We start from the raw sequence: 24,870 nt of genomic DNA, 5'->3' as shown, positions 1-24,870 counted from the left end.
AAAAGGCTTCAACCATGAGTGGAGATGAAGTCCGAAAGTTTCTAAGAAGATTTGGTGATCAGATATGTGATTTCATGAAAATCATTATAATCGGTTGCTGCATTTATTACAGTGGAAAATTAGGTTTTCGAAGGATAAAAGTGCATTTTGAAGCTTCATTTGTCATAATGAAATCAAGTGAGTAGACCAGAGAAGAGAGTAAAGCAATTTGGCAATTTCTATGAGTGAATTTCAGTGCCTAGTTGTGAAGCAAGGTATTTATCTATTTAGACTCTCAGTTTTCTACAAACCCTAGCATTCAAAATGGCTTCAGTTTTTGGTGTTGCTACCCCATTGGTGGTTGAGATTAATGATAGAGTTCGACTAGTCTTCAAGAAAAACCCTTTCAAATCAGTTGAGGATGATCCAGAAGGTGCATTTTCATCGGTGCCCTATGATGTGCTGCATAACAAAGATATCAGGGCTTACATTCTTTGTGACCTTGAAGAGATTGGAAATGTGGACATGCTGGATCTTTACAACAAGCATTTGGCTAATGGTTTGGGAAATCTCAAACCTACATATAAGGTGCTTCAAAAAAAGTGTTTCTTATAGTTCATGCATTTGTCATTGTTTGATGAGGCCGAATGGATCTGCTACATTCTTAGTCATGTGCATGATGAGTTCATATGGCTTGACAGATCACACAAAATCACCAAGAAGGTGATCTATGTTGTAATTGACTTAGCAGAAATTGGTGATGTGCCCAGTTTGAGGAAAGTGTCAAATGACACCGTCATAGCCACCACAAGATCCAAATTTGACAACAGAGCCATGACTGTTAACAATATTTTGGAGAATGATGTGAAGTTTGCATCAATGGTAGTCAGATACAAGGTTTACTAGTCCAATAGGTACAACTCTGTCTCTAGTACTGCTATTTACTATTTGTACCAAATGCTCAAGGAAGATAAAAGGTATGATCTATGCACTACACTTCTGAATGAATTGTTAATTAATTTGAAGAAGATCAAGTAGGATAAGAAGCATACATTTAAATATGGTACACTTCTTATTTTTCTATCATTGCACTTCCTGAGTGAGATACCCGGTATCAAAGGTAAGGTCCAATGGGCCTATGATAGACTAGTTTGCCATGCAGATCAAGGAAGGACTATGAGGAGTTGGAGATGAAACCACAAGGATATCATCTCTCTGGGGATACTTCAAAACCTTCCAAGTTGTAATGAAGAGAAGGGAAATGATTCCTAAGGAGGTAGTGGAAAAATATGAGAAAACCATTTGCTTCATGGTAGACAAGGATTAGTGTCTGATGGAAGTAGTGGAGCCTCAGATAGTATGGATCACACCCATAGGGTATGAAGGGATGGAGATTTGGGACTTAGAAGGAAAAAGACCTCAGTTTGCATATGCAATTTACTGCTCATGCTCAGAAAAGAAAGGTTACTAAGATGGCAGAGGAAGTGGTTTCTCAGATGGGTTTCACCAAGGAGGAGGTGAAGAAGGAAGGGAAAAATATGTGCAAAAGGAGACTAAGTTTTCTCCTTCTCCAGTGGCACAACTTGAAAAACCTAGCCCATCTAGAATAGGTGTGCTTAAGTAGAAAGAAAAGCCAAAAAGAACTTATGTTGTAGTTGTTAGGATAACTAGTGGACAATTGAGGGGGGGGGTGAATCAATTGTCAATCAATTATGAGAAATTAAAGTACTAAGAACCTTATATTGGAATAGCATAAAACATATACCGATATAGCAGATTAAGTATAAAAGCATAACAATAAAATAGTGAATCAATACCATACAACCATACCACATAACACCATGGTTTGTATGTGGAAAACTCAATAAAGGAAAAAACCATGGTGGGAAACCCTACCGACAGTCAGATAATAATTCTACAGTAATTATATGATTACAATAGGGGCCTACACATACAGGAAGACACACTGCCTAGAGCACACTATTCATCACAATGGAGTCTCACTGACTACAAAATAGGTTATCCACCTCAAAATAATCGAACAACAATCTAGAAAGATGAACTACCAAAGATAGCATCAATCATGCCAAATTATAGTTCTAGTTAATCTCAATACCAAAGGTCTAAAACCTCTTGCATTAACCCAACTTGATCACCTATGATCGACCAAACCCTCTGCTCATATGATTATTACATTATTATCTCCATACATATGATCTACAATGAGATCTTACACATATTTATACAAAACTAGGACCTAAACAATTAGGTCGGCCACCCAAATGCTAATACAACAAATCCATTACATAATCCTAAATTAAAATCATAAGGCATGTTGGCTTGGGGCCAAATAAATATCATCCAACCAATAAAACATCTTGGAGATGCATCAATAACACGTTTCATGAAACTGATCCAAAACCTAGATAGTACCAAACTTAAATAGATCCATGCATGCTACACCAATGATTCCAGTTAGCCGAGGTATGAACACAATCACCATCAACATCTTGAATCCCTTCTAGAAGCCACCCCAACACCACTTATGTGTAATATCAAGAGTCTTTAATAAGGCTCTAGCGGTGAAACCCTTACCGAATCAAGAAAGCAGGCATACTAGAATATAAGATAGAATTTGATCATCAAGTCAATACAAACTGACTGAAACACACTTCAAAAGCATAAGAACCATGCATACAAACTTATTCCATCATCTAGATCATACCGGTAATAATCAACTGATAACCTTTCCAATCCAATCCTTCTACTGAAAGACGGTAAACAGTCATAACATCTAGTGTTGACATCAATGCAACACATAATCACTTCCTTCATTTTGCCAACAATCTCCCCCTTTGGCATTGATGACAACACTAGATGTGAAAAACATCCAAGTTCCAAGAAATGCCAACAATCACTTTGAAAGAATATAGCGATAAAGCTTTGAACCAATTCTAAATTAGGAAACCAAATACTGCCACACAATACCACCAAAGATCCCCCTGAAGATTACAATTAATTTCTACCTATTTTTCACATAAATCTCTTCCCCTTTGATATCAATGCCAAATATATGACATAGACATCGAATAGAATATGAAATCTCCAAGTCACAAGGCTGACTACTCCCCCTGAGTAGTAGCATAAATTTATCAATTGTTAGGATAACTGATGGACAACTGAGAGGGGGAGGGGGGTGAATCAGTTGTCAATAGATTATGCGAAATTAAAGCACTAAGAACCTTTTAACAGAATAGCAGAAAACATATACCGGTATAGCGGATTAAGCATAAAACCATAACAATAAACCAGTGAATCAATACCATACAACCATACCACATAGCACCATGATTTGTACATGGAAAATCTGGTAAAGGGAAAAACCATGGTGGGAAACCCTACCCACAGTCAGATAATACTTCTGTAGTGAGTATATGATTACAATAGGGTCCTACACATGTAGGAAGGCACACTACCTAGAGCATGTTGGCATTGAGTTGTCATTGATGTCAACTGGTGAATAGGTGATTGTTGGTATGGTTAACTGATGTCAACTAAGTGTCTACCGGTATGCAGGAAAGATGTACCCGACATAAGGAAGATTAACATGAAGGCATGGAAGACAAGCATGAATTGAGATTATAAGTGACATCATCGGTAAGAGGTGATATGAAGTTGTGTGTTGGCATGACAAGTTATAACCAGTATGTAGGCTGGATATTTATTTGGGATAATGTTTGTGATGAAGAGGCATAGTGTCAAGAGATCACAAACCATCAAAGGTGAAGTTGAGCTACTGATGTAGTGTATGTTGTTAGATAGCAGAAGGAGAAGGTTTTACCAATAAGGGTTTGTGTCGGTATGAGGATTTTTGAATGAATGAGCATGAACTGACTCAATGTCAGTAGGTCGATTATCGACGTGTTTGACAGGTGGATGCTAGTTGGCAAAAAGGCAAAGGTCAGTGTGTGAATTGTTAAGGTGTGGTAGGTGTGAAAGTTCTACATTTAATGTGATTGGAAAAATCACAGATTGATTGTAGGTGTTTGTGGCTCAATGAAGGATGGATGACAGAGGAAGATCAGATGATTTCTGGCATCATGATCAAAGCATGAAATCAAATTGTAGGATGACATCAAATAAGAAACAACTGGATCATAAATGTGTCGACTAGTTTCAAGGCTAAAAATTAGGGTTAGGTTTGCTATTTTTAGCAAACATGCATTGGACAAATAAAAAATGCATGATGATTTATCCTTAAAAAGTAGGTGAGTGATCCAAGGCAGATTGTATTAGATTTAATGAGGTTTTGATTGGTGGAGGTAAACCCTAGTCGCCCTCTGTTTGAATTGATTCTTGGTGGGAAAGCTTCAGTTTAAATATGGCAACCTAAGATAGATAGTTTTTGTTGCTGAAGTGTGAAGGATAGAGTGAAATTATTGAGAGCTAAAGAGAGAAACATCTCAAGTGTTTGTGAGTGAAGATTGTATTGGTAAGGAGAAGCAAGGAAAACTAGTGTAAGGAACAAACCAACAGAGATTACAGAATGCAGAAGTGACAAATCAACTGAGATAGAACTTAATAAAGTGTGATCAAGTGTAAGTTGAATTTAGGAGAAAGAGGAAGAGAACACTCAACAGAGTTAGAATCAATGGATATGCTCGGTTGTAGTGTGCATGTAGTGATCACAAACTAGTAAGATTGAAATCGGTAGACCAGAGTATTGAAAGCTTGCAAAACTTCATTTGCAATAGGGATCTCATTTGTGTATCTAAATTTTCATATTGTTTTCACTGAGTAGGTGCTTAATGTAGGGGTTGTAGCCTATAAATTGTGTAGGGTTTGGTGCTCTTTTGAGTTGGTGCTCATAAATTAGGAGTTGGTGTTCCTTGGGTTGGTGCCCTAAAATCTATAATTAGATGTTTTCATTGTGAGGTTGGATTGGAGCATAAGATCTCCAACAACTATTCTCACCGAGGTTTTCACCACATTGGGTTTCCTCATACATCTGGTGTTATGTGTTGCATCTTCATGCATGTGTTGTATTAATATTTTAGATATTTCTCATACACACCTTGTTTGCATTGTTTTGGTAACTAGTCTACATTTTGTTTATTTCATATTGTATTGGTATAGCTTTGATTAAGTAAAAATTGTTTAAATCACTGATTCACCCCCCTCTTAGTGATCCATTGTGTCCAACAATTGGTATAGAGCATAGGTACCCTATTTTGTCAAAGCATTCTCTATCTTGGGTAGATCCTATCAAGTGTTCACAATGGCGAGCATTGAATCAACCTCCTAAAAAGCCCCTATGTTTGATGGTGACAACTATGCCTTTTGGAGTAGAAGAGTGGAAACCTATTTGTCCTCTCTAGGTTGTGATGTCTAGATGTTGGTTGTGAATGGGTATACAATCCCTAATAATCCTCCTACTGATCCAGATGCTAAGAAGGAATATGAGAACAATGCTAAAAAAATGCTATTCTTAGTGGGCTATCTGATAATGAGTTTGTTAAGGTCATGCACTGCTCATCTGCCAAAGAAACTTGGGATAAGTTGCACAAGATATTTGAAGGTGATGCTAAAGTCAAAGAGGCCAAGTTATAGACATTGAGAGCACAACTTGAGGGTTTGAAGATGAGAGATGAAGAGAAGATTGTTGACTATCTCCAAAGGATTGATGAAACAACAAACACCATTAGAGGGCTTGGAGAAGAAATAAAATATGAGGTGGTAGTGAAGAAAGTACTTAGATCCCTCACACCTAAGTATGGGACAAAGATTTCAGCAATAGAAGAAGCAAAAGATCTGAAAGTCTTTACAATGGATGAGTTGTATGGTTCCCTAACTGCCTATGAAATGAGGATTGTTGGTACTGAGGCTATGAAGAAGAAGTTGCATTCAAAACATCAAAAAAAGGAAAAGAAGAGTCTACTCATGATGGAACTAGTGAAGACTCTAATGACATCATGGAAAACTTTGTCAGAAGACTCAAGATGGGTTTAGGCAAGTACAAAGGCAAGCTGCCTTTGAAATATTTCAACTAGGGAAAGATTGGACATTTTGCTACTAAATATCCCTATGCTGATAAGAATGAAGATGACCAATCAATTGGTAGTAGATCATATGGTAAGGAAAGGAAGAATAATGTCTACCAGCATGGTAGAAGAGGCTACCAGATGCAAAGAAGTCTTTTTACACATGAAATTGATACCACAGATGAGGAAAGTGCCTCAGATGACTGTTGCAGTGAAGATGAAGTCAATGCAAACCTCTTTATGGATCAAGAGGTCCTGACACCTAAAGAATGAGAAGAAGAAGAGAAAGAAGGAGAAGCAGACCTTGAAGTAGAGCTCATCAATGCCTTGGAAGAACTAAATAAATAAAGAAGAGATCTGAAGAAGGTGAAAAAGATTGTAGCTAAAGAACAAGAGTTGTTGGAAGAATCTCTTGAAGAATCTAAGAAAAAAATTGCAGATCTAAAACTTTAATTGGAAGAGGCCAAAAGGATCTATGAAGTTACTAGTACAGACTTGAGTAAAAAGGAGAAGGATCATCAGAACCTAGAAGAAGAAATTGCCAAGCTCCAGAAGGAATTCGAGAAAAGTAAGGAAGAGATGAAAGTGAGAAGCAAATATGAAGGCAACACTTAAGCAATCTAAAGATACTGGTGGCTTAGGATTTGAAGAAGGTCAAATTTGAAATAGCAAAGACACATCCAATAAGGAGACATTGTTTACTTCTTTGAATGGAGGTGAAGAGAAGAAGACATTCATGGTAAGAAAAGATACCAGTAAGAAGACATATGCAGATGTTGTTAAGAACTGTCACGCAAATCGATATACACAATCAATGAACCAGAGACCATACTCAATGCACTGACATGCAGATCCAAGGAGAAATGCAAGAGATGATCTTGAAGGATTCACCAGAGTTAGAAGCATGAAAGGAAGACCCCTAGTGAGGTAGTCATTTGCAAGACCAATTACAATCTAACTGGCATGTTCCAAACAATCATGGTTATTGTGATTGGTGTAATAAGTTTGGTCATAGAATGGCAGATTGTAGGAAAATGAATGTAAACCCCAGTTTTGAGAGTAGAAACTCATTTTCTGCATTACAAGGTACAAATGTCACATGTTATAATTGCAATGAGTTTGTTCATAAGAGTTATGAGTGTAGGATAAATGTGCAGATATCCTACAAGAATGTTTTGGATACATATTTCAATGCTAATGTAAAATGTTACAAGTGTCAAAATTTTGGTCACATAGCAAGGCATTGTAAGCTGAGAACTAGTGAGCAAAAGAAAATAGTACCAGATTAGAAGATAGAGACTAAACCGGAACAAAAGATGACAGAAGAGGATAAGAAAGAAGAGAAACAGGTCTGGATAGAGAAGGAGAAAAACAAGACAATGTCAAGCTTGATTATGTAGACTTCTCTACATGCCAAAAGGAAGAATTTATGGGTAGTTGATAGTGGCTGCTCAAATCACATGACTAGAGACAAGAAATTTTTTATCAAGCTTGATGATTGGAATGGTGGTTCTGTCTAGTTTGGTGACAACTCCATCAAGATTAAAGGTCGTGGTACATAGAATATTGATGGAAAGTGATAGGGAGAACCCTAGATTTCTTGAGTCAGCTTGACTCACTCTAAGGCTTTCTTCCTACCCTATCTTGGGAATGCTCCTCTCACTATCCTCACTATCGAGGTTTGATACTCTTCTCTGTGTGAATTCACTTTCGTAAATCCACCAACTCACCAACCACCTTGCAGGGTTTTCTCTACCATGGATTATACCTACAACTTCATATAAGTTGTTTTCCTCCTCATTCTTGGATCTTCTCTCTCTTTGATCCCATCTTCCTCTAGTCTAAGGCTAACAACCTAGACTCCAGTCTACCTTGCAAGTAATTCCTCTTGGTCACTGGTACCTAGCCAGGCTATCATCAAGCTTGCCTAGAGCTTGTCTGCTGAAATGGCCAATGCCATTCCCTGGTCTACTACAAATAGAACTCTACTATACATGGCTGGCCCTTCTTGACAACCTCCAATGGTCTTGCAGATCCCACAATGGAGAGTCAAGACAAAGCCATGTTTATACTACTTGTCACCAACAAAAAATAAGAATAGAAAAATAACTTTATCTACAGAGCCGAGCTTGGCATGACTTCAAAACTAGAACTTACAAAATGGAGAAAAGAAACATCTACTCTATCTACACAGGCATTTAAAGATTTAAGATATTATGTATAGTTTACAAAGTCAAATTGAACTCTGAGAAAAGAAACCAGAAACTAGTTTTCAAATTTCTATTGAACAGATGTTCTTTGTTCCACCTATCCAACCTCCTTACAGAATGCCCATTGGATCTTTTATATCCTCTACCACATGTCATGAAACATCCCTAATAGAAGAGATCAAACTTGACACAATTTAGTTTTTGACTGTAACTGATTTTGAATTTCTATCAGGTCATCGAGATAGCGTCAAAACACTCACTTTGATGACCAATGAAAGTTTACAAAGTGTGCACCTTCCTATCGGGTTATCAACGTAGTGCCAAAACACACTTGACGATATCCAATGACGTGCTCCCAAAAGCATGATGTAGCCCTAAATATATTAGGGTGATAGCTGATGGTGTGTTTTGAACTCACTCTGCTCACTCCAAACTGTATGCTTTCCCATCGGGTTATCGGGTTAGCAGCAAACATGTTATACCGATATTCGATAGTGCACTCCAAACCATATGCCTTTTCCATTGAGTTATCGGGTTAGCATCAACATCTTATACTGATACCCAATGGCTCCACTTTGACTCTCTCCAACCACTGGTGACTTCATCGGGTTATCGGGGTAGGTAGAAAACACTCCCTCCGATATCCGATGGCTCCACTCCAATCTTGTGCAAACTCATCGAGGCATCAGGATAGGGTAAAACCGGTTGTTCCGATGACTGATGGTTATGCTCCTCATGCTGGTGGTGTCATCAGGGTAAGTCTCGCTAAAAACATAAACCTTCACAAAGCAGACAAAAATGCACTCCAAGATCCAAAAATAGACAACCTAATGGACTAGAACTAGTCCTTATGCCAAAATGCCAAAATTGAAAAGGGTATTTGCTCACCCTTAGGTGCTCTTGCACCATACTCCCCACACAAAAAAAAAGCCCCCCTGGGGGCAGCAAGGCAACATCAATGCCCAGTCTTTTGAAACCGCATTCTACAACTCAAGTGGCTTTGGCTTCAAGTAAGGTGCGCCACTTGATTAAGTGTTCCATATACATGCCATGCCTCATTTTCTTCTTCACCTTGGAATCTAAAATTTGTTTTTCCTATGGTTTAGAAATGGGTGGTACTAGAGTATCACTGAGAGTAGTTTCCCCTTCTATATTTGGTCCATCGGGCACTACTACAAGACCTTTAAATTGAACCAAGTCTTGGACATTAAACATAGGGGACAATGCCAAATCTGTGGGTAAATCTACCTTATAAGCATTGGAGCCATACTTAGCCAAAAGTTTGCAAGGTCCTATTCTCCTCATCTAAAGCTTACTAGGGACTCCCTTATGCAATCTTGCCTTGTTTAGATGTACCATAACCATGTCTCCAACTGCAATTTGAATGTCTTTTCTCATCTCATCTGCTTTAGCCTTAATCCTCTGCATAGTGTTGATCAAGGTTCTCTGCACTTGTTCATGTGCCTCTTTCATAGATTGAGTGAAATTTTTTGCATGTCCACTTCTTCCTTTCAGGCTTCCCAAATATAAAAGTTCATAAACACCACGTGGGTGGAGTTCATAAACAATCTCAAAAGGACTCTTACCTGTAGTTCTGTTGACACTATCATTATATGCAAATTCTGCCTGTGGTAGCACTTGATCCCACATGTGTCCATACTCTTTTGTCAGACACCTCAGAAGATTACCCAGTACTCAGTTAATGACCTCAGTTTAACCATCTGTTTGCGAATGATAAGAAGAACCAAAAGAAAGGTTAGTGCCCAATCTTGTCCACAGAGTTTTCCAAAAGTGTCCCATAAACTTCACATCCTTGTCTGAAACTATACTGAGAGACAGCCCATGAATTCTTACCACCTCTTTGAAAAATAAATGTGTAATATAACTAACATCATGCGTAGTCTTACATGGAACAAAATGACTCATTTTACTAAACCAGTCAACAATGACAAAAACACTATCCAAGCCAGTCTTGGTTTTTGGCAAACCTACATCAAAATCCATGCTGATGCACTCCCATGGTCTTTTGGGAATTGGTAAAGGTTGGTATAGTCCAGCATTTGAACTAGTACCCTTGGCTTTCTGACACACAAAACACTACTCAACATACTTCCTAATATCTTTATGCATTTTCGGGCAATAATAAAATCTTTGCACCAATTCAAGTGTTTTATTCATACCAAAATGTCCACTAAGATTTCCATTATGGTTTTCCTATATGAGATTTTCCCTCATAGATCCTCTTGGCACACATAACTAACATCCCTTAAACAAAAGACCACTCTACAATGTGTAATCTGCATACTGGCTATTGAAATAATTATTAAACTCACTGCATACCTTGTATACCTCAGAAAAGTCTTCATCTTCTCTATAAAGCTCCTTGGAACTCTCCACACCTATGCTCTACAAAGTCACTTCTTGGATAGTGAGAAGTTTTCTACTTAAGGCATTTGCTACCTTGTTTAGCTATCCCTTTTTGTGCTTGATAGTGAAAGTGTATGCTTGTAGGTATTCTATCCATTTGATGTGTCTATTGCTCAACTTTTCTTGAGAATTGATAAAACTCAAGGCTTGGTTATCTGTAAACACTACAAATTCTTTGGGCAAAAGATAATGCCTCCACTTCCTAAGAGCTTTCACTAAGGCATATGATTCTAAGTCATAAGATGAGTATCTCTTCTTGGTGTCATTCAATTTCTCACTATAGAATGCTACTGGTCTTCCCTCTTGGTTCAAAATAACTCCTACTGCTATATGACTAGCATCACATTCTAGGGTAAACAACTTATCAAAACTTGGTAAAAATAGGATGGGTTGGGTAGCTATCCTCTTTTTGAGCAACTCAAACCCCTAGTTGAATTCTTTAGTCCACCTAAACTTAGTTTTCAACCCACCCTTAATTGAATCAAGAACAGGAGCACAAATTTCAGTAGAACCTCGAATGAACTTTCTATAAAATTGGGCAAGTCCATGAAAAATTCTTACCTCAGTAGCAGTGTTTGGTGTAGGCCAACTCTTTATTGCTTCCACCTTGCTAGGATCCATTTCTAAAGTGCCTTGGGATACTACAAAACCTAGATAAGTGTGTTCTTGTTTCATGAATTCACATTTTCAAGATTGATTGCCAACTGTTCCTCATGTAGTTTCCTTAATACAATCTGCAAGTGTTCTAGATGCTCTTCCTCTATTTTGTTGAATATGAGGATATCATCAAGGTATACCACTACAAATCTACCTATGTATTCTTTCAACACCTCATTCATCAACCTCATGAAGGTACTAGGGGCGTTAGTAAGCCCAAATGGCATAACTAACCACTCATATAACCCCTTTGTAGTCTTAAAAGCTATTTTCCATTCATCCCCTTCTTTAATCCAGATTTGGTGATATCCACTCTTTAAATCCAACTTAGTGTAATACCTTGCTTCTCCAAGACAATCCATTAAATCCTTAGTTCTAGGGATAGTAAATCTGTATCTTATGGTGATTTTGTTTATTGCCTGAGAATTAGTACATAATCTCAATTTACCTCCTTTCTTGGTTGCTAACACCACTGGTACAACACATGGGCTTATACTTTTTCTGATTAGACCTTGGTCAAGCATCTCTTGTACTTGTCTTGCTACTTCTTTGTTTTGTTCAGGAGTCATCTTATATGCAGCCTTATTAGGCAATGATGCTCTGAGTATAAAGTCTATCTAGTGAATTACTGCTCTAGGAGGAGGTAGGTAGTATTGCGAGTGTTCCATCACTCACAATGTCCTTAAACTGTTCTAGAAACTGTTGAACCTCTGTAGGTAAACTTTCTTGTTCAGTCTTCTTTTCTTGACTAGGTTTCATTAAGAGAGCATAATGTTCTCCATCTCCTTTCTTGAGATCTCTCAAAAATTATTTTCCTCTGGTCAACAACACATTAGGACCACTAGTCTTGGTTCCTTCATCCTCTACCAAAGATTGAATCTTGTATGTCATCCCTTCCTTTGTGAATGCATAAGAGTTTTTTTCTCCATCATGGATATATTTCCTATCAAATTGCCACCGTATGCCTAGCAACAAATAATAGGTGTCCATGGGTAGAACATCACATAAAATTCTGTCAAAATATTTCCCAATTGCAAATTCAACCCATACTTGTTCATTTACTAACACATGTCCTTTATTCAACAATGTGACCTTGTAAGGGTGACTATGTGGCATGCTACTCAACCTAGGTTTACTTACTACATCTTTAGAGATGATATTGTCTGTTGATCTTGAGTCAATGATAACTTTACAGACCTTACCAAGTATCTTTCACTTTACTCTGAAAAGAGACTTCCTCTGTTTAGGCCCTTCCTTAACCGGTTCCCTTAAATGCACCCTTCTAACCATCAGATTATCACCATTCTTTGAGTCAAGGTTTACTTCAGGAGACTTCACACTACTAGAATCCTCTTGCACATAATTGATTCTTTTCTCTGAACATGATGAGGTTTCCTTCTCCGGACACCTATAGGCAAGATGACCAAAATTACTGTAGTGGTAACACTTCATGTTTGCAAAGTATGAACCTTCACTAGAACTTCCAGACCTACCTCTGTTGTTGTTGTTATGACCTCTTCCACTGGATTCATTAGTCTTATTAGTCAATTTTAACTCTCCTTGAGATCTTACTTCACTTCCTCTGCCACTATAGCTTCCTCTATAACCTTTTGAATCTCGGCCTCTACCTCTACCTCTACTAGTTCTTTCATGTTTCTTCTTATTCTTTTCTTCTACTTTTAGGGCCAACTGATAACATTTGTGAATGGTATTTGGACTCAACAAACTTAATTCCTCTTGTATGTTCCATCTTAGACTGTCAAGATACCTTGCTACTCTAATTCTTTCATCCTCCATCACTTTTGACCTTAGACACAACTTCTGGAACTCTTCAGTGTAGGTACTTACATCTAACTCCTTTTTCCTTAGGTTTTGTCTTTTCCTATGCAACTACACTTCATAATTCTCAGGAAGGTAAGTCTCTCTAATTTTTCTTACCATCCCTTTCCAAGTAGAGATGGGGATCTTTCCTTCTCTTTCTCTCACATTTTGTATAAACTTCCACCAAGTAATGAGATCACCTCTCATTCTTTACTTAGCCACCTTAACCTTTTGGGCCTCTATCACACCTTCACACTCAAAATTATTTTCCATACCTTCTATCCATTCCATTATCGACTCTGCGTCCATCTTGCCACTAGATAGTGGTACTCCTTCCAAAGACTTTCCACTCATTGCCTTCAAGAATGGTTCTTGATCAATAACAGGGTCTAGGGCAGGGACTTCATCCTCTATTGTCACCATTTTACCCTTATCTTCTATCTTCCCATTCACTTCTGTTGTCATGACTTCCATTACACCTAGTTTCTGCTCCAACTGCTACAACCTTTCCTTGAGCAATCGGTTTTCATCTTCTTTGTCAATGACCTGCTTAGCCAATTCTACATTGGACACCATCTTTACTCCTTCTTCTGATACTAGATCAGTCTTACACTCTTCACCCCAAATCTTTAACTTGCTCTGATACCAATCTCATAGGGAGGACCCTAGATTGCTTGAGTTAGCTTGACTCACTCTAAGGATTTCTTCCTAGCCTATCCCAACAATGCTCCTCTCACTATTCCCCTAATACACTCTAGGTCCTCACTACCAAGGTTTGATACTCTGCTCTATGTGAATTCACTTTCATAAATCCACCAACTCACCAGCCACCTTGTAGTGTTTTCTCTACCATGGATTACACCTACAACTTCTGCTAAGTTGTTTTTCTCCTCATCCTTGGATCTTCTCTCACTTTGATCCCATCTTCCTCTGGTCTGAGGCTAACAACATAGACTCCAGTCTACCCTGCAAGTGATTCCTCTTCCTCTATAGTACCTAGTCAGGCTATCATCAAGCTCACCTAGGGCTAGTCTGCTGAAATGACCGATGCCATTCCATGGTCTGCTACAAATAGAACTTTACTATACATGGCTATCCCTTCTTGACAACCTCCAATGGTAGTGCGGATCCCATGATGGAGAGTCAAGACAGAGCCATGTTTATACTACTTGTCGCCAACAAAAAATAAGAACAAAAAAATAACATTATCTATAGAGCCGAGCTTGGCACAACTTCAAAATTGGAACTCACAAAACACAAAAAAGAAACATCTACTCTATCTACACAGGCATTTAAAGATTTAAGACATTATGTATAGTTTACAAAGTCAAATTGAACTCTGAGAAAAGAAACCAGAAAACAGTTTTCAAATTGCTATTGAAAAGATGTTGTTTGTTCCACCTATCCAACCTCCTTATAGAATGCTCATTGGGTCTTTTATATCCTCTAAGACATGTCATGAAACATCCCTAACAAATAAGATCAAACTCAACACAATTCGGTTTCTGACTATAACTGATTTTGAATTTCCATCGGGTCATTGAGATAGCGTAAAAACACTCACTCCGATGACCGATGATAGTTTACAAAGTGCGCACCTTCCTATCGAGTTATTGGCGTAGCATCAAAACACCCTGCCGATATCCGATGGCGTGCTCCCAACAACATGATGTTCCATTGGGTTATCGGTGTAGCCCTAAACATGTTAGGCTGATAGCTGATGGTGCACTCTGAACTCACTCTACTCACTCCAAACCGTATGTTTCCCCATCGGGTTATCAGGTTAGAAGAAAACATGTTATACCGGTAGTTGATGGTGCACTCCAAACCATATGCCTTTTCCATCAAGTTATCAAGTTAGCATCAAACATCTTATATTGATAATTGATGGCTCCACTTTGACTTTCTCCAACCACTAGCGACTTTATCGGGTTATTGGGGTAGGTAGAAAACACTCCCTTCGATATCTGATGGCTCCACTCTGATCTTCTGCAAACTCATCAAGGCATCAGGATAGGGTAAAACCAATTGTTCCAATGGCTGATGGTTTCACTCCTCATGCTGGTAGTTTCATCGGGGTAAGTCTCACCAAAAACATGAACCTTCACAAAGAAGACAAAAATGCACTCCAAGCTCCAAAAATAGACAACCTAATGGACTAGAACCAGTCCTTATGCCAAACTGCCAAAATTGAAAAGGGTATTTGCTCACCCTTAGGTGATCCTGCACCAACAATATTAAGGCTCATTATGTGCACTACGTGGAAGGACTAAAGCATAATCTATTGAGTGTAAGTAAGATGTGTGACAAAGGGTACAAGTTCACATTTGACTCTACCAGTTATCAGATAAGAAAGAAGAGTACCGGTCAAGTTGTGGTGGAAGGAAAGAGAATATATGGTAATATCTACAATCTTAGGGAATGTTATGAGTCCAAATGCATGATAGGATAGGTTGATGAAGAATGGTTGTGGCATCAGAGATTAGGTCATGTGAATTTTGATAATCTAGTGAAGATAAGTAAAAACCAGTATGTGAGAAATATTCCATAAATAACTAAAGCAACAAGTACCTTTTGTGATGAATGCATCAGAGGCAAGAAAATCAAAGTGAGTTGCAAAAAAAAAGAGTATAATACCTCAAGACCTCTGGAGTTAGTACATATAGATTTGTGTGGACCAACAAGGAAAAGGGCTCTGACCGGTGAGAGATACTTCATGCTATTCATTGATGACTACTCAAGGATGACGGGTGACATTTTGGCATGAAAAATCATAGGCATTTGAAAGATTCAAGATTTTTAGAAGGATTGTTGAAAATTTTAGTGGACACCGATTAAACTGCTTAAGATTTGATCGGGGTGGAGAATATTCTTCAAATGAGTTTATTGACTACTGTGAGAAACATGGAATCCAGAGACAGTATTCAGTAGCAAGAACACCACAACAGAATGGTGTGGTAGAAAGAAAGAATAGGGTAGTAATGAAAATGGCTAGAACAATGTTGAATGAGGCTAGCATACTAGTGTAGACACCCAAAAATGGTCAATGCTTGTGAAGTCATACTTTAGCATTTGCGCATTGCCTCATTTTAGGTTTTTACATCGCATTAACATTTCTCCTATGATTCGCACTTGGTCTTTATCATTTGCGAGCATCGAGCCATTCTTCTACATTCTTCAATCATCTCATCCTTGAATTTGGTCTTGTCGACAACATTATCCAGTCATGATTTTGATCGATTTTATCTTGTTGCATCAATGAGCGTGCTAATTTGTCATCATTTTGGACATCGTCAATCCTAGTTAGGGTTTTGTCCTCCTATCAATCTTATCAATATTATCATCAATCCTATCAATCTTATCAATCGTATCATCAATCTTATCATTTTGGACATCGTCAATCCTAATTAGGGTTTTGTCCTCTTTTCAATCTTATCATCTGGCGATCGGTTTATCAATCTTGTCGTTTTACGATCGATTTGTCATCGATCGTTGTCTTCTCCAATTTTGTCATTTGGCGATCAATTTGTCATTGATCATGGTCATTATCAATCTTGTCATCTTGCAATCCATTTTGTCATCGGTTCTTGTCCTCTTGTCGATCTTGTCATTTTGCGACCGATTTGTCATCGATCGTTGTCTGTCTCAATTATGTCAATTTGGATCAATCTGTCATTGTTCCTCGTCAATTGGTGCATTTATCAATCAAATCATTTTGTCACATTGGTCATGACATTAATTATCTTCAATCACAACCTAATTGTCATTTTCGCATTTCTAATTTGTCTTCTAAGGTTTTATGATTTGTTCATTTAACCTAATTTGTCATTTCTTCCTCTAGGATTACTAAATTATTTATTAATCCTAAGTTTCCTCATTACAATTAAATCTTTATTTAATTGACTAATTATTCCTCTTTGTGAGTGAATTAATTAATAAATGAAAAATTATTGATTAATTCACTAAATCCTAATTTCCATCAATTTCTAATTCCTAATTGTCATCAATTTCAATTTTCTAATTTTCTAATTTCTAATTTCTTTTCCCTCCTATTTCATCTCCTAATTCTATGGGAATGACATTTCAATTTGTCATGAAATTGTCATAATTGATAATCAATCAATTTTGACATAGAATGTGTCATAATTTGTCATCAATTATCAATCAATCAAATTGTGCATGGAAAGTGCATAATTTGTCATATTGATTTGCAATTTCCATTTGAATTGCATCATGCCAATCTTGTCACTTGTCCAATTCTTCTATAAATTGGATGATTTTCAATCAAACCTAATCCGAATCCTTAATCAAACTACCAAACTTACGCTTCTAGTACTCTTGAGCTTTTCATCAATCTTGCTTTCAATTGTGTGTGCATTTGTAGGTGAGATCCACAAATCCATTGAAGAGGAAAGAACAACAATGGAGCCGCATGGAAGAAGCATTCAAATTGTTATATGGTTTGCATGATATTTTCTTTTAAATGCTTTGTTTTTATGCCTCTATTGAGTGTGCTTGGAATTAGGTTCATTTCAATGAGTGTTCTTTTGATTGAGTTATCATGTCTAGTGTTTTGATTGATATATTGTTTTGATGATTCCTAAATCCGACCAATTCTACTCAAACGACCAATTATGCAAATACCGGTTATCACAATGTCATTAATTGTTTTCATGCATCAAATGAATATGTTTCCACCTTGAGAATAAAAGGACAAGATCCTTCTTGTGCGGTCACCACTCATCGATCCAAAATAGTCGTGAAAGGAGCTCCTGCAGCTCCTCCCAAACCAGTTCCTGCAAGTCAGTATAATCTTTTGGATCATCTAGGAAAAACACCTGCACAAATATCCATTCTAGAGTTGTTGAAAATGTCTCCCATGCATCGTGCAGTCCTAGATAAAGCCTTGACTGAGTCCACTGTCCCGACAGATATTGATGTTGACCAATTTCAAGCATGGATTGGACATTTAGCCATTTCCCAAAGTGTTGCATTTTCTGATAGTGATATCTCACCTGACAAGCTTCCCCATAATGACCCTTTGCACCTAGAAGTCTTTGTCCACAATTGCAAAATCTGGCGAGTCTTGATAGATGGTGGAGCGGGTCTTAATATCTGCACCTTAAGAGTGGTCATTGGCCTCGGATATTCAGAAAATGACATTGATGCTTCCAAAAGGATAACGATCAAAGCTTATGATGATGCTGAGCGCCCATCCAAAGGGATAATTTTATTGCCTATCAGAGTTGGTCCAGTGACGGAAAACACTTTCCTACAAGTCCTAGACCTTGATCTCCCTTATAATATGATCCTTGGCCATCCATGGATCCATGCCATGAAAGCAGTTCCATCCACTTATCATCAATGTCTAAAATATCCTTACAACGGAACTGAGATAACCATTCCAGTTCTGTGCTACCCTAAAGGATACTCCTCAGCAGTAGGTCCCAGTCAATAGAGAGGCCAAATCAGATAGTTATGTGGATCCCAATGCATTGTTAGATGCTGTCAAAGGAAAACTGAAGATACAAGACCAAGGGTGTGGAGAATATTCAATGGACCAAACATTCCTCATTGGGAATTTGCTGATGTCTCCAAAATCATATGGAAAACCACATTTATTGCAAAAGGAACCCAAGGTCATTATTCAATATCAGCCTCCCACTACATTTGCAAGATGGGGAGAACTTGACAAAGAAACTGTAGATGATGGTGTCATAGATTGGCTCTATAAAGATCCAACTGAAGCCTCACCTGTCAAGCTGCCAGTGGAATTATATGGCAAAGGATTTACTATGCTGCAAAAGAAAGGATACGATGGCTATAGTGGCTTAGGCCTGAACAACAATGGAAGGCTAGAACCTGTCATACCTACAAGGTGACCCCCAACTTTAGGGTTGGGTTTTGTACCATTACGAATTGGATCCACATCTACCAAAAGGTCCACGTGTCGAAAAGGGTGTGATTCTGACGATGAAATAACACCTGAGGATACCCAACCCGAGACTGATTCTAATGAATGGGAGTGGAGTTCTTTTTTGTCCGGCTCCTATGCCCTTGACAATATCTTCATTGACCCTGATAACTTGCCTATGGAGGATAAACATGAAATAACTCATCTTCCTAAAACATGTCCTCATGCTTGGATAGAATCATTTTGGGATCCAAGCTCCGAATCTGACACAAGCAGTTCGGATAGTGACACCACAGACATTCACATTTTTACCATATCAACCCTCTCTATCCTTACAATCGATGATGACATGCCCCTCACATATCCCCAACTTATCCAATATGACCAAGAAGAACCGCTCACGTTGGACTATTTTCAAAATGACGAAGCAATTGCAGAGTTCCTGGGACTACGGGAAGGCATACCACAGGGCGATCATAAGGCAAGATTTGCTATTGACCTGGATTCAACGGCCTATTTTGGGGAGTCAACTCCCTCTTCCAGTCATGAAAAAGAAAAAGAAAAAGAAAAAAATCAAAAGAATAGATCTTTGAGTGAAAACCGTAAGGCGCTCTCTGATCATACAAAAGTAAAAATAAAAGACGTACCTGGAGGTGAAAACCTTTCTGAGGTGCCCAAAGGTGGAAGAGTGGATGTACCCCTATCAATTTAGGACAAATCCACATTGCTGGTAGAGATTACTGAGGAAATCAATTTGGGAACACCTGATAACCCCAAGGTCATTCATTTTGCTGCATCCCTGTCAAAACAAGAGAAAATAGATTTTATCAATTTCTTTCTGGAGAAGAAGATCAGCTTTGCGTGGTCTTATGCAGATATGCCTGGCCTCAATCTAGAGTTAGTCCTTCATCATTTGCCACTGAAACCAGGTGCTAAACCCGTCAAACAAAAACTTAGAAAAATGCATCCTCAGGTGGCTCTTTTGGTTAAAGTGGAGCTAAAAAAATTGCTAGATGTGGGCTTCATCAGACCTATTGATTACACATATTGGATTTCCAATTTAGTACCAGTTAGCAAAGTAACTGGGGGCATCAGAATCTGCACAGATTTCAGGGACCTGAATAAAGCATGCCCTAAGGATGATTTTCCATTGCCAAACATAGACATCATAGTGGACATGACGACTGGATATGAGATGCTTTCACTAATGGATGGTTTCTCCGGCTACAATCAAATCCGCATTGCACCTAAAGATCAGCATAAGACTGCATTCACATGTGCTTGGGGCACCTATTGCTGGAATGTGATGCCCTTCGGTCTCAAAAATGCCAGTGCAACATATCAAAGAGCAATGATGACAATTTTTCATGATTTCATGCACACTTTGATGGAGGATTATGTTGATGACTTGTTGTGCAAATCTGTTACCAGAGATAGTCATCTAGCCATCTTGGGCCCAATCTTTGACAGAATGGAGACCTACAAACTCAGGCTCAATCCAAAAAAGTGTGTCTTTGGTGTTACAGCTGGCAAATTACTCGGATACATTGTTTCTCACCGAGGCATTGAGGTCGACCCTGCAAAGGTCAAAGCAATAATGGATATGCCTCCACCTTCCAACCTCCGGCAATTAAGAAGTCTGCAAGGAAAGCTCCAGTCAATTCATCACTTCATAGCTCAGTTGGCCGACAAATGTCATCTATTCCAACATCTACTACACAAAGGTGTCGCTTTTAAATGGACTGAGCAATGTCAATCAGCTTTTCAAGCTCTCAAAGACTATTTGTTGTCGCCACCCATCCTAATGCCTCCTATTGAAGGAAAGCCCTTTTTATTGTATATCTCTGCAACTGAAACAACATTAGGCATTCTCTTGGCCCAACAAGATGAGAACGGCAAAGAGCGAGCTATTTACTATATCAGCCGGACACTGGTAGGCTATGAGCTAAACTATTCAACTATTGAGAGGGCATGCTTAGCAGTGGTATTTGCAACACAAAAGCTCCGACATTATATGCTAAGCCACCAAACATTGTTGATTGCCAAAATTGATCCTTTAAAATATTTGCTCAGCCGAGCAGCTTTGACAGGTTGCCTAGCAAAATGGGTCATGATTCTCAGTGAATTTGACATTGAGTATATGGACCGAAAGGCAATAAAAGGACAAGTCATAGCAGATCAACTGGCAGATGCTCCTATTTCAGACGATCATCCCATGTTGACTGATTTCCCAGATGAATCAGTCTTTGCTCTCACACCATCTAATGAATGGAAGTTATACTTTGATGGGTCCCACACCAAGTTCGGATCCGGCGCAGGCATTTTGTTTGTCACCCCTCAAGGTGATGCTATTCCAAAGTCCTACAGAATAACTTTCCAATGTACTAATAACATTGCAGAGTACGAAGCATTGGTTACAGGACTTCGAGTGGCAGTCCACTGGAATATCAAGCATTTGCAAGTCTATGGAGATTCTCAACTAGTCATCCGACAAGTGAATGATGACTATGAAACAAAAGATGAAAAGCTTATTCCTTATAAGCACATGGTAGACTTCTTCAAAACAAAATTCACAGCTATCCATTTTAGTCAAGTGCCAAGAATGCAAAACAAGTCGGCAGATGCAATGGCTATGATTGCTTCCATGATAAATATGCCTCATAATATGGACAAGTGTGAATTCCTGGTCAAACAATTGCTAGTCCCCTCTTTTGACATTCCGACAGCTGACGTGATGTGCATTCTTGTTGGTCCCAATTCCCCATGGTACAATGACATATATCAGTATTTGAAATCCTAGACCTTACCACCTAACCTTTCCGCTAACCAACGCCAAGCCTTTATTCGACAAATAGCCAAATATGTCATCATCGCCGACACCCTTTATCGCCGTTCTTTTGACCATACCCTCCTCAGGTGTTTGGATTCTGACGAAGCACAAACGGCTTTACACGAGGTTCACGATGGTATATGTGGGGGCCATTTCAATGGTCTTAGCTTAGCCAAAAAGTTGATTCGTGCTGGGTATTATTGGCCCACTTTGGAAAAGGATGTTCATGATTTTGTTAAAAAGTGCTACAAGTGTCAGATCCATGGAAATTATATTCATGTACCAGCTCAAGAGCTTCATTCTATTATATCTCCATGGCCTTTTTCCCAGTGGGGATTGGATCTTATTGGCAAGATTCAGCCAACATCTGCAAATGGACGCAAGTTCATTATTACAGCTATAGAATATTTTACAAAATGGATTGAAGCCATCCCCATGACCTATATCACTGGTGTCCAAATTTCAAAATTCTTGCTAAATTATATCATATGCAGATATGGGGTTCCCCTTGCCATAGTCACAGATAATGGTTGACCCTTCAAGAATAAAGATGTCAAAGAACTTTGTGAAAAATTTCATATTCAACACCGTTTTTCTAGCCCATACTATCCACAGGGTAACGGTCAAGCTGAAGCATCAAATAAAACCATTATCAAGATCCTGAAGAAAGTTGTCAATGACGTTGGTCGAGATTGGCACGTACAGTTAAATCCAGCACTATGGGCCTATTGTACTTCTATCTGCACACCTACTGGCGCAACACCTTATTCTTTGGTGTATGGTGCGGAAGCCATTTTACCCTTGGAAGTGGAGATTCCTTACTTGCAAGTTTCTTTGCAACACCTGATTGATGATGAGACACACAGAGTCTCTCGGCTGCATCAGCTTGAGATGTTAGATGAGAAGCGTCAGACAGCTCTGACACATTTGCAAGCATACCAAAACCGTCTCCGTCGCTCTTATAATAAGAAGGTCAAAGGGCGACACTTCGAAGTGGGAGACCTAGTTTTATAGGCAAATCCCAAGAATGCACAGTCTACTGACGTCATCAAGGGCAAGTTTGAACCTAATTGGGTTGGGCCTTTCATAGTAACTGTAGCCTATGGCTCGGGGGCATATCAGCTTGCGACTCCAGAAGGTGAACCTCTGTCTGATCCTATTAATAGCATGCATCTTCGCAAGTACTGGGCATAGTTTTCTGTCAGATATTTCTTCAAATATGATCCTGAAAAAAATACAAAAAATGAAAAATCAAAAAATCAAAAAAATACAAAAAAATGAAAAAAGCAAAAAAGAAAGAAAAAAAAGAGGAAAAAGTAAAGAGCAAAAAATGATTCGCCCTCTAGTGAAAACCTGGCAAACAGGCGCTTTGGGCAAGTACCATGGTGAAAACCTGGCAATCAGGCACCATGAGTAATGAGATTATTGCTCCGTCATCTATCATGACTTTTAGCCATGCTTTCTCTCGGCCAGTTATCATGCCTATCTTTGTCTCAACTCAATGTTTTATTCCAGGCCTGTTATTGGTCAACATCACTATCTTGCTTACTCCAGTGTCTTGTACATATGTTTTGGTCCTGGTTTATGTGTTTTTCAAGTGCGCATTGGGTGCTTTTCCCTCGTCATGATCAATCACTGGAGCGTTTAAAAATTGAAAAAAGTCCTGAAGAAAGCCATAAAAATTGAAAAAAGTCCGGAAGAAAGTCATAAAAATTGAAAAAAGTCCTGAAAAAAGATCATAAAATTTGAAAAATGTCCTGAAAAAAATCCAAAAAAATCGAATCATGTCCTGAAAAAAATCCAAAAAAATCGAATCATGTCCTGAAATAATCCAAAAAAATCGAATAATGTCCTGAAAAAAATCTCTAAAAAGGTCATATAAAGTCCTGAAAAAATGAACACAAAAAAATTGTAAGACTCACAAAAACACGCATTTTGCAATAAAGTATTCCCTTTATGCATCAACAGATAACTGAGCATTCATCCAGCGACACTCACAATCCAATATCATGCTTTAATGAAATCATGCATAAATAGATGAACCTTTTCAATCAAACCAAACATTCAAATTGATCAAAATTATCGCCATACGGATCGAATATCAGTATCCAAATCATTTGTCCTTGTTCCTATTATCATGGGTCTTATACAGGGTGTGGTATACTCGAAACCAGACTGTGTCCTGTCTTAGACGGGGTACCGCATTTCCTGAAACCAGACAGCATGATCGTCCTATCAGCACTTTCAACTTTTGACAATAAAGATCAAGATGTTTGTTTGATTTGTTGGAATTTGTGCATCTTATCTTTTTAATTGATTTATCATTGGCTTCGATCATGTTCCTATGTTGCTCGATGATGTCACTGAGTGATTTAGAGTGACTGGGATGGCTCATGGTCTCTTTCTTTTTTGATTGTGATTGTCGTTTGTCTATGCTGTGTCTGTCTTTTGCAAAAAGGGTTGCATTTTAGCTCTGGCCTTCAATGCCATGATGCTACGCATCCATTTTGCTAAATAAAAATAAAGGTTCTCACCTACAAAGTGCATTACTGAAAGCAAGTTTTCATCATCTCTAACTGTCTTCTATCTCATTTCTTACTAACACTTCTTCCGTCCGATTGGATAGTCATTTTGGTCTAGTGCTCCGATATTCGAGCACATATGCTGCATCCTGCATCCATTTGGTTAGTACATTCGCATTTGCATCAAGCATTACATCAAGCATTTTATCCATTTCATTTCATAAATGCATAAAAAATACAATAAAAAAATGCATCCATACATGTTCATAAATAAGTGCATAAGTTATCCATACATGGAAAATAACATCAGTCATAACACATTGCATCCCATCATATCGATGCATATCATATCACATATCATAATAATGTCAGAGTACAAAATCGGACTGTCTGTCCTAAGTATGGCCCGCAGGCTGATTACAACATGTCAAACTACATAATGTCCCCTGTCTGTCCTATGGAGTACGTG

General features: G+C 38.4%; 1 protein-coding gene across 1 annotated transcript in view; it reads left to right on the top strand.

Moving 5' to 3' along the window:
• The first annotated feature begins 303 nt into the window (after positions 1 to 303).
• Positions 304 to 24,870, top strand: part of LOC131857518 (uncharacterized) — an 83,447-nt gene continuing 58,880 nt past the window's right edge. Inside the window, exon 1 of the mRNA XM_059210179.1 lies at positions 304 to 581. Coding sequence (XP_059066162.1) covers positions 304 to 581 — 278 coding nt within the window. The remainder of the gene's footprint in view (positions 582 to 24,870) is intronic.

Source organism: Cryptomeria japonica, chromosome 8 (genome assembly GCF_030272615.1).
Source record: "Cryptomeria japonica chromosome 8, Sugi_1.0, whole genome shotgun sequence".
In the NCBI taxonomy this organism is placed as follows: domain Eukaryota; kingdom Viridiplantae; phylum Streptophyta; class Pinopsida; order Cupressales; family Cupressaceae; genus Cryptomeria; species Cryptomeria japonica.
This window is presented reverse-complemented; position numbering and strand designations above follow the sequence as displayed.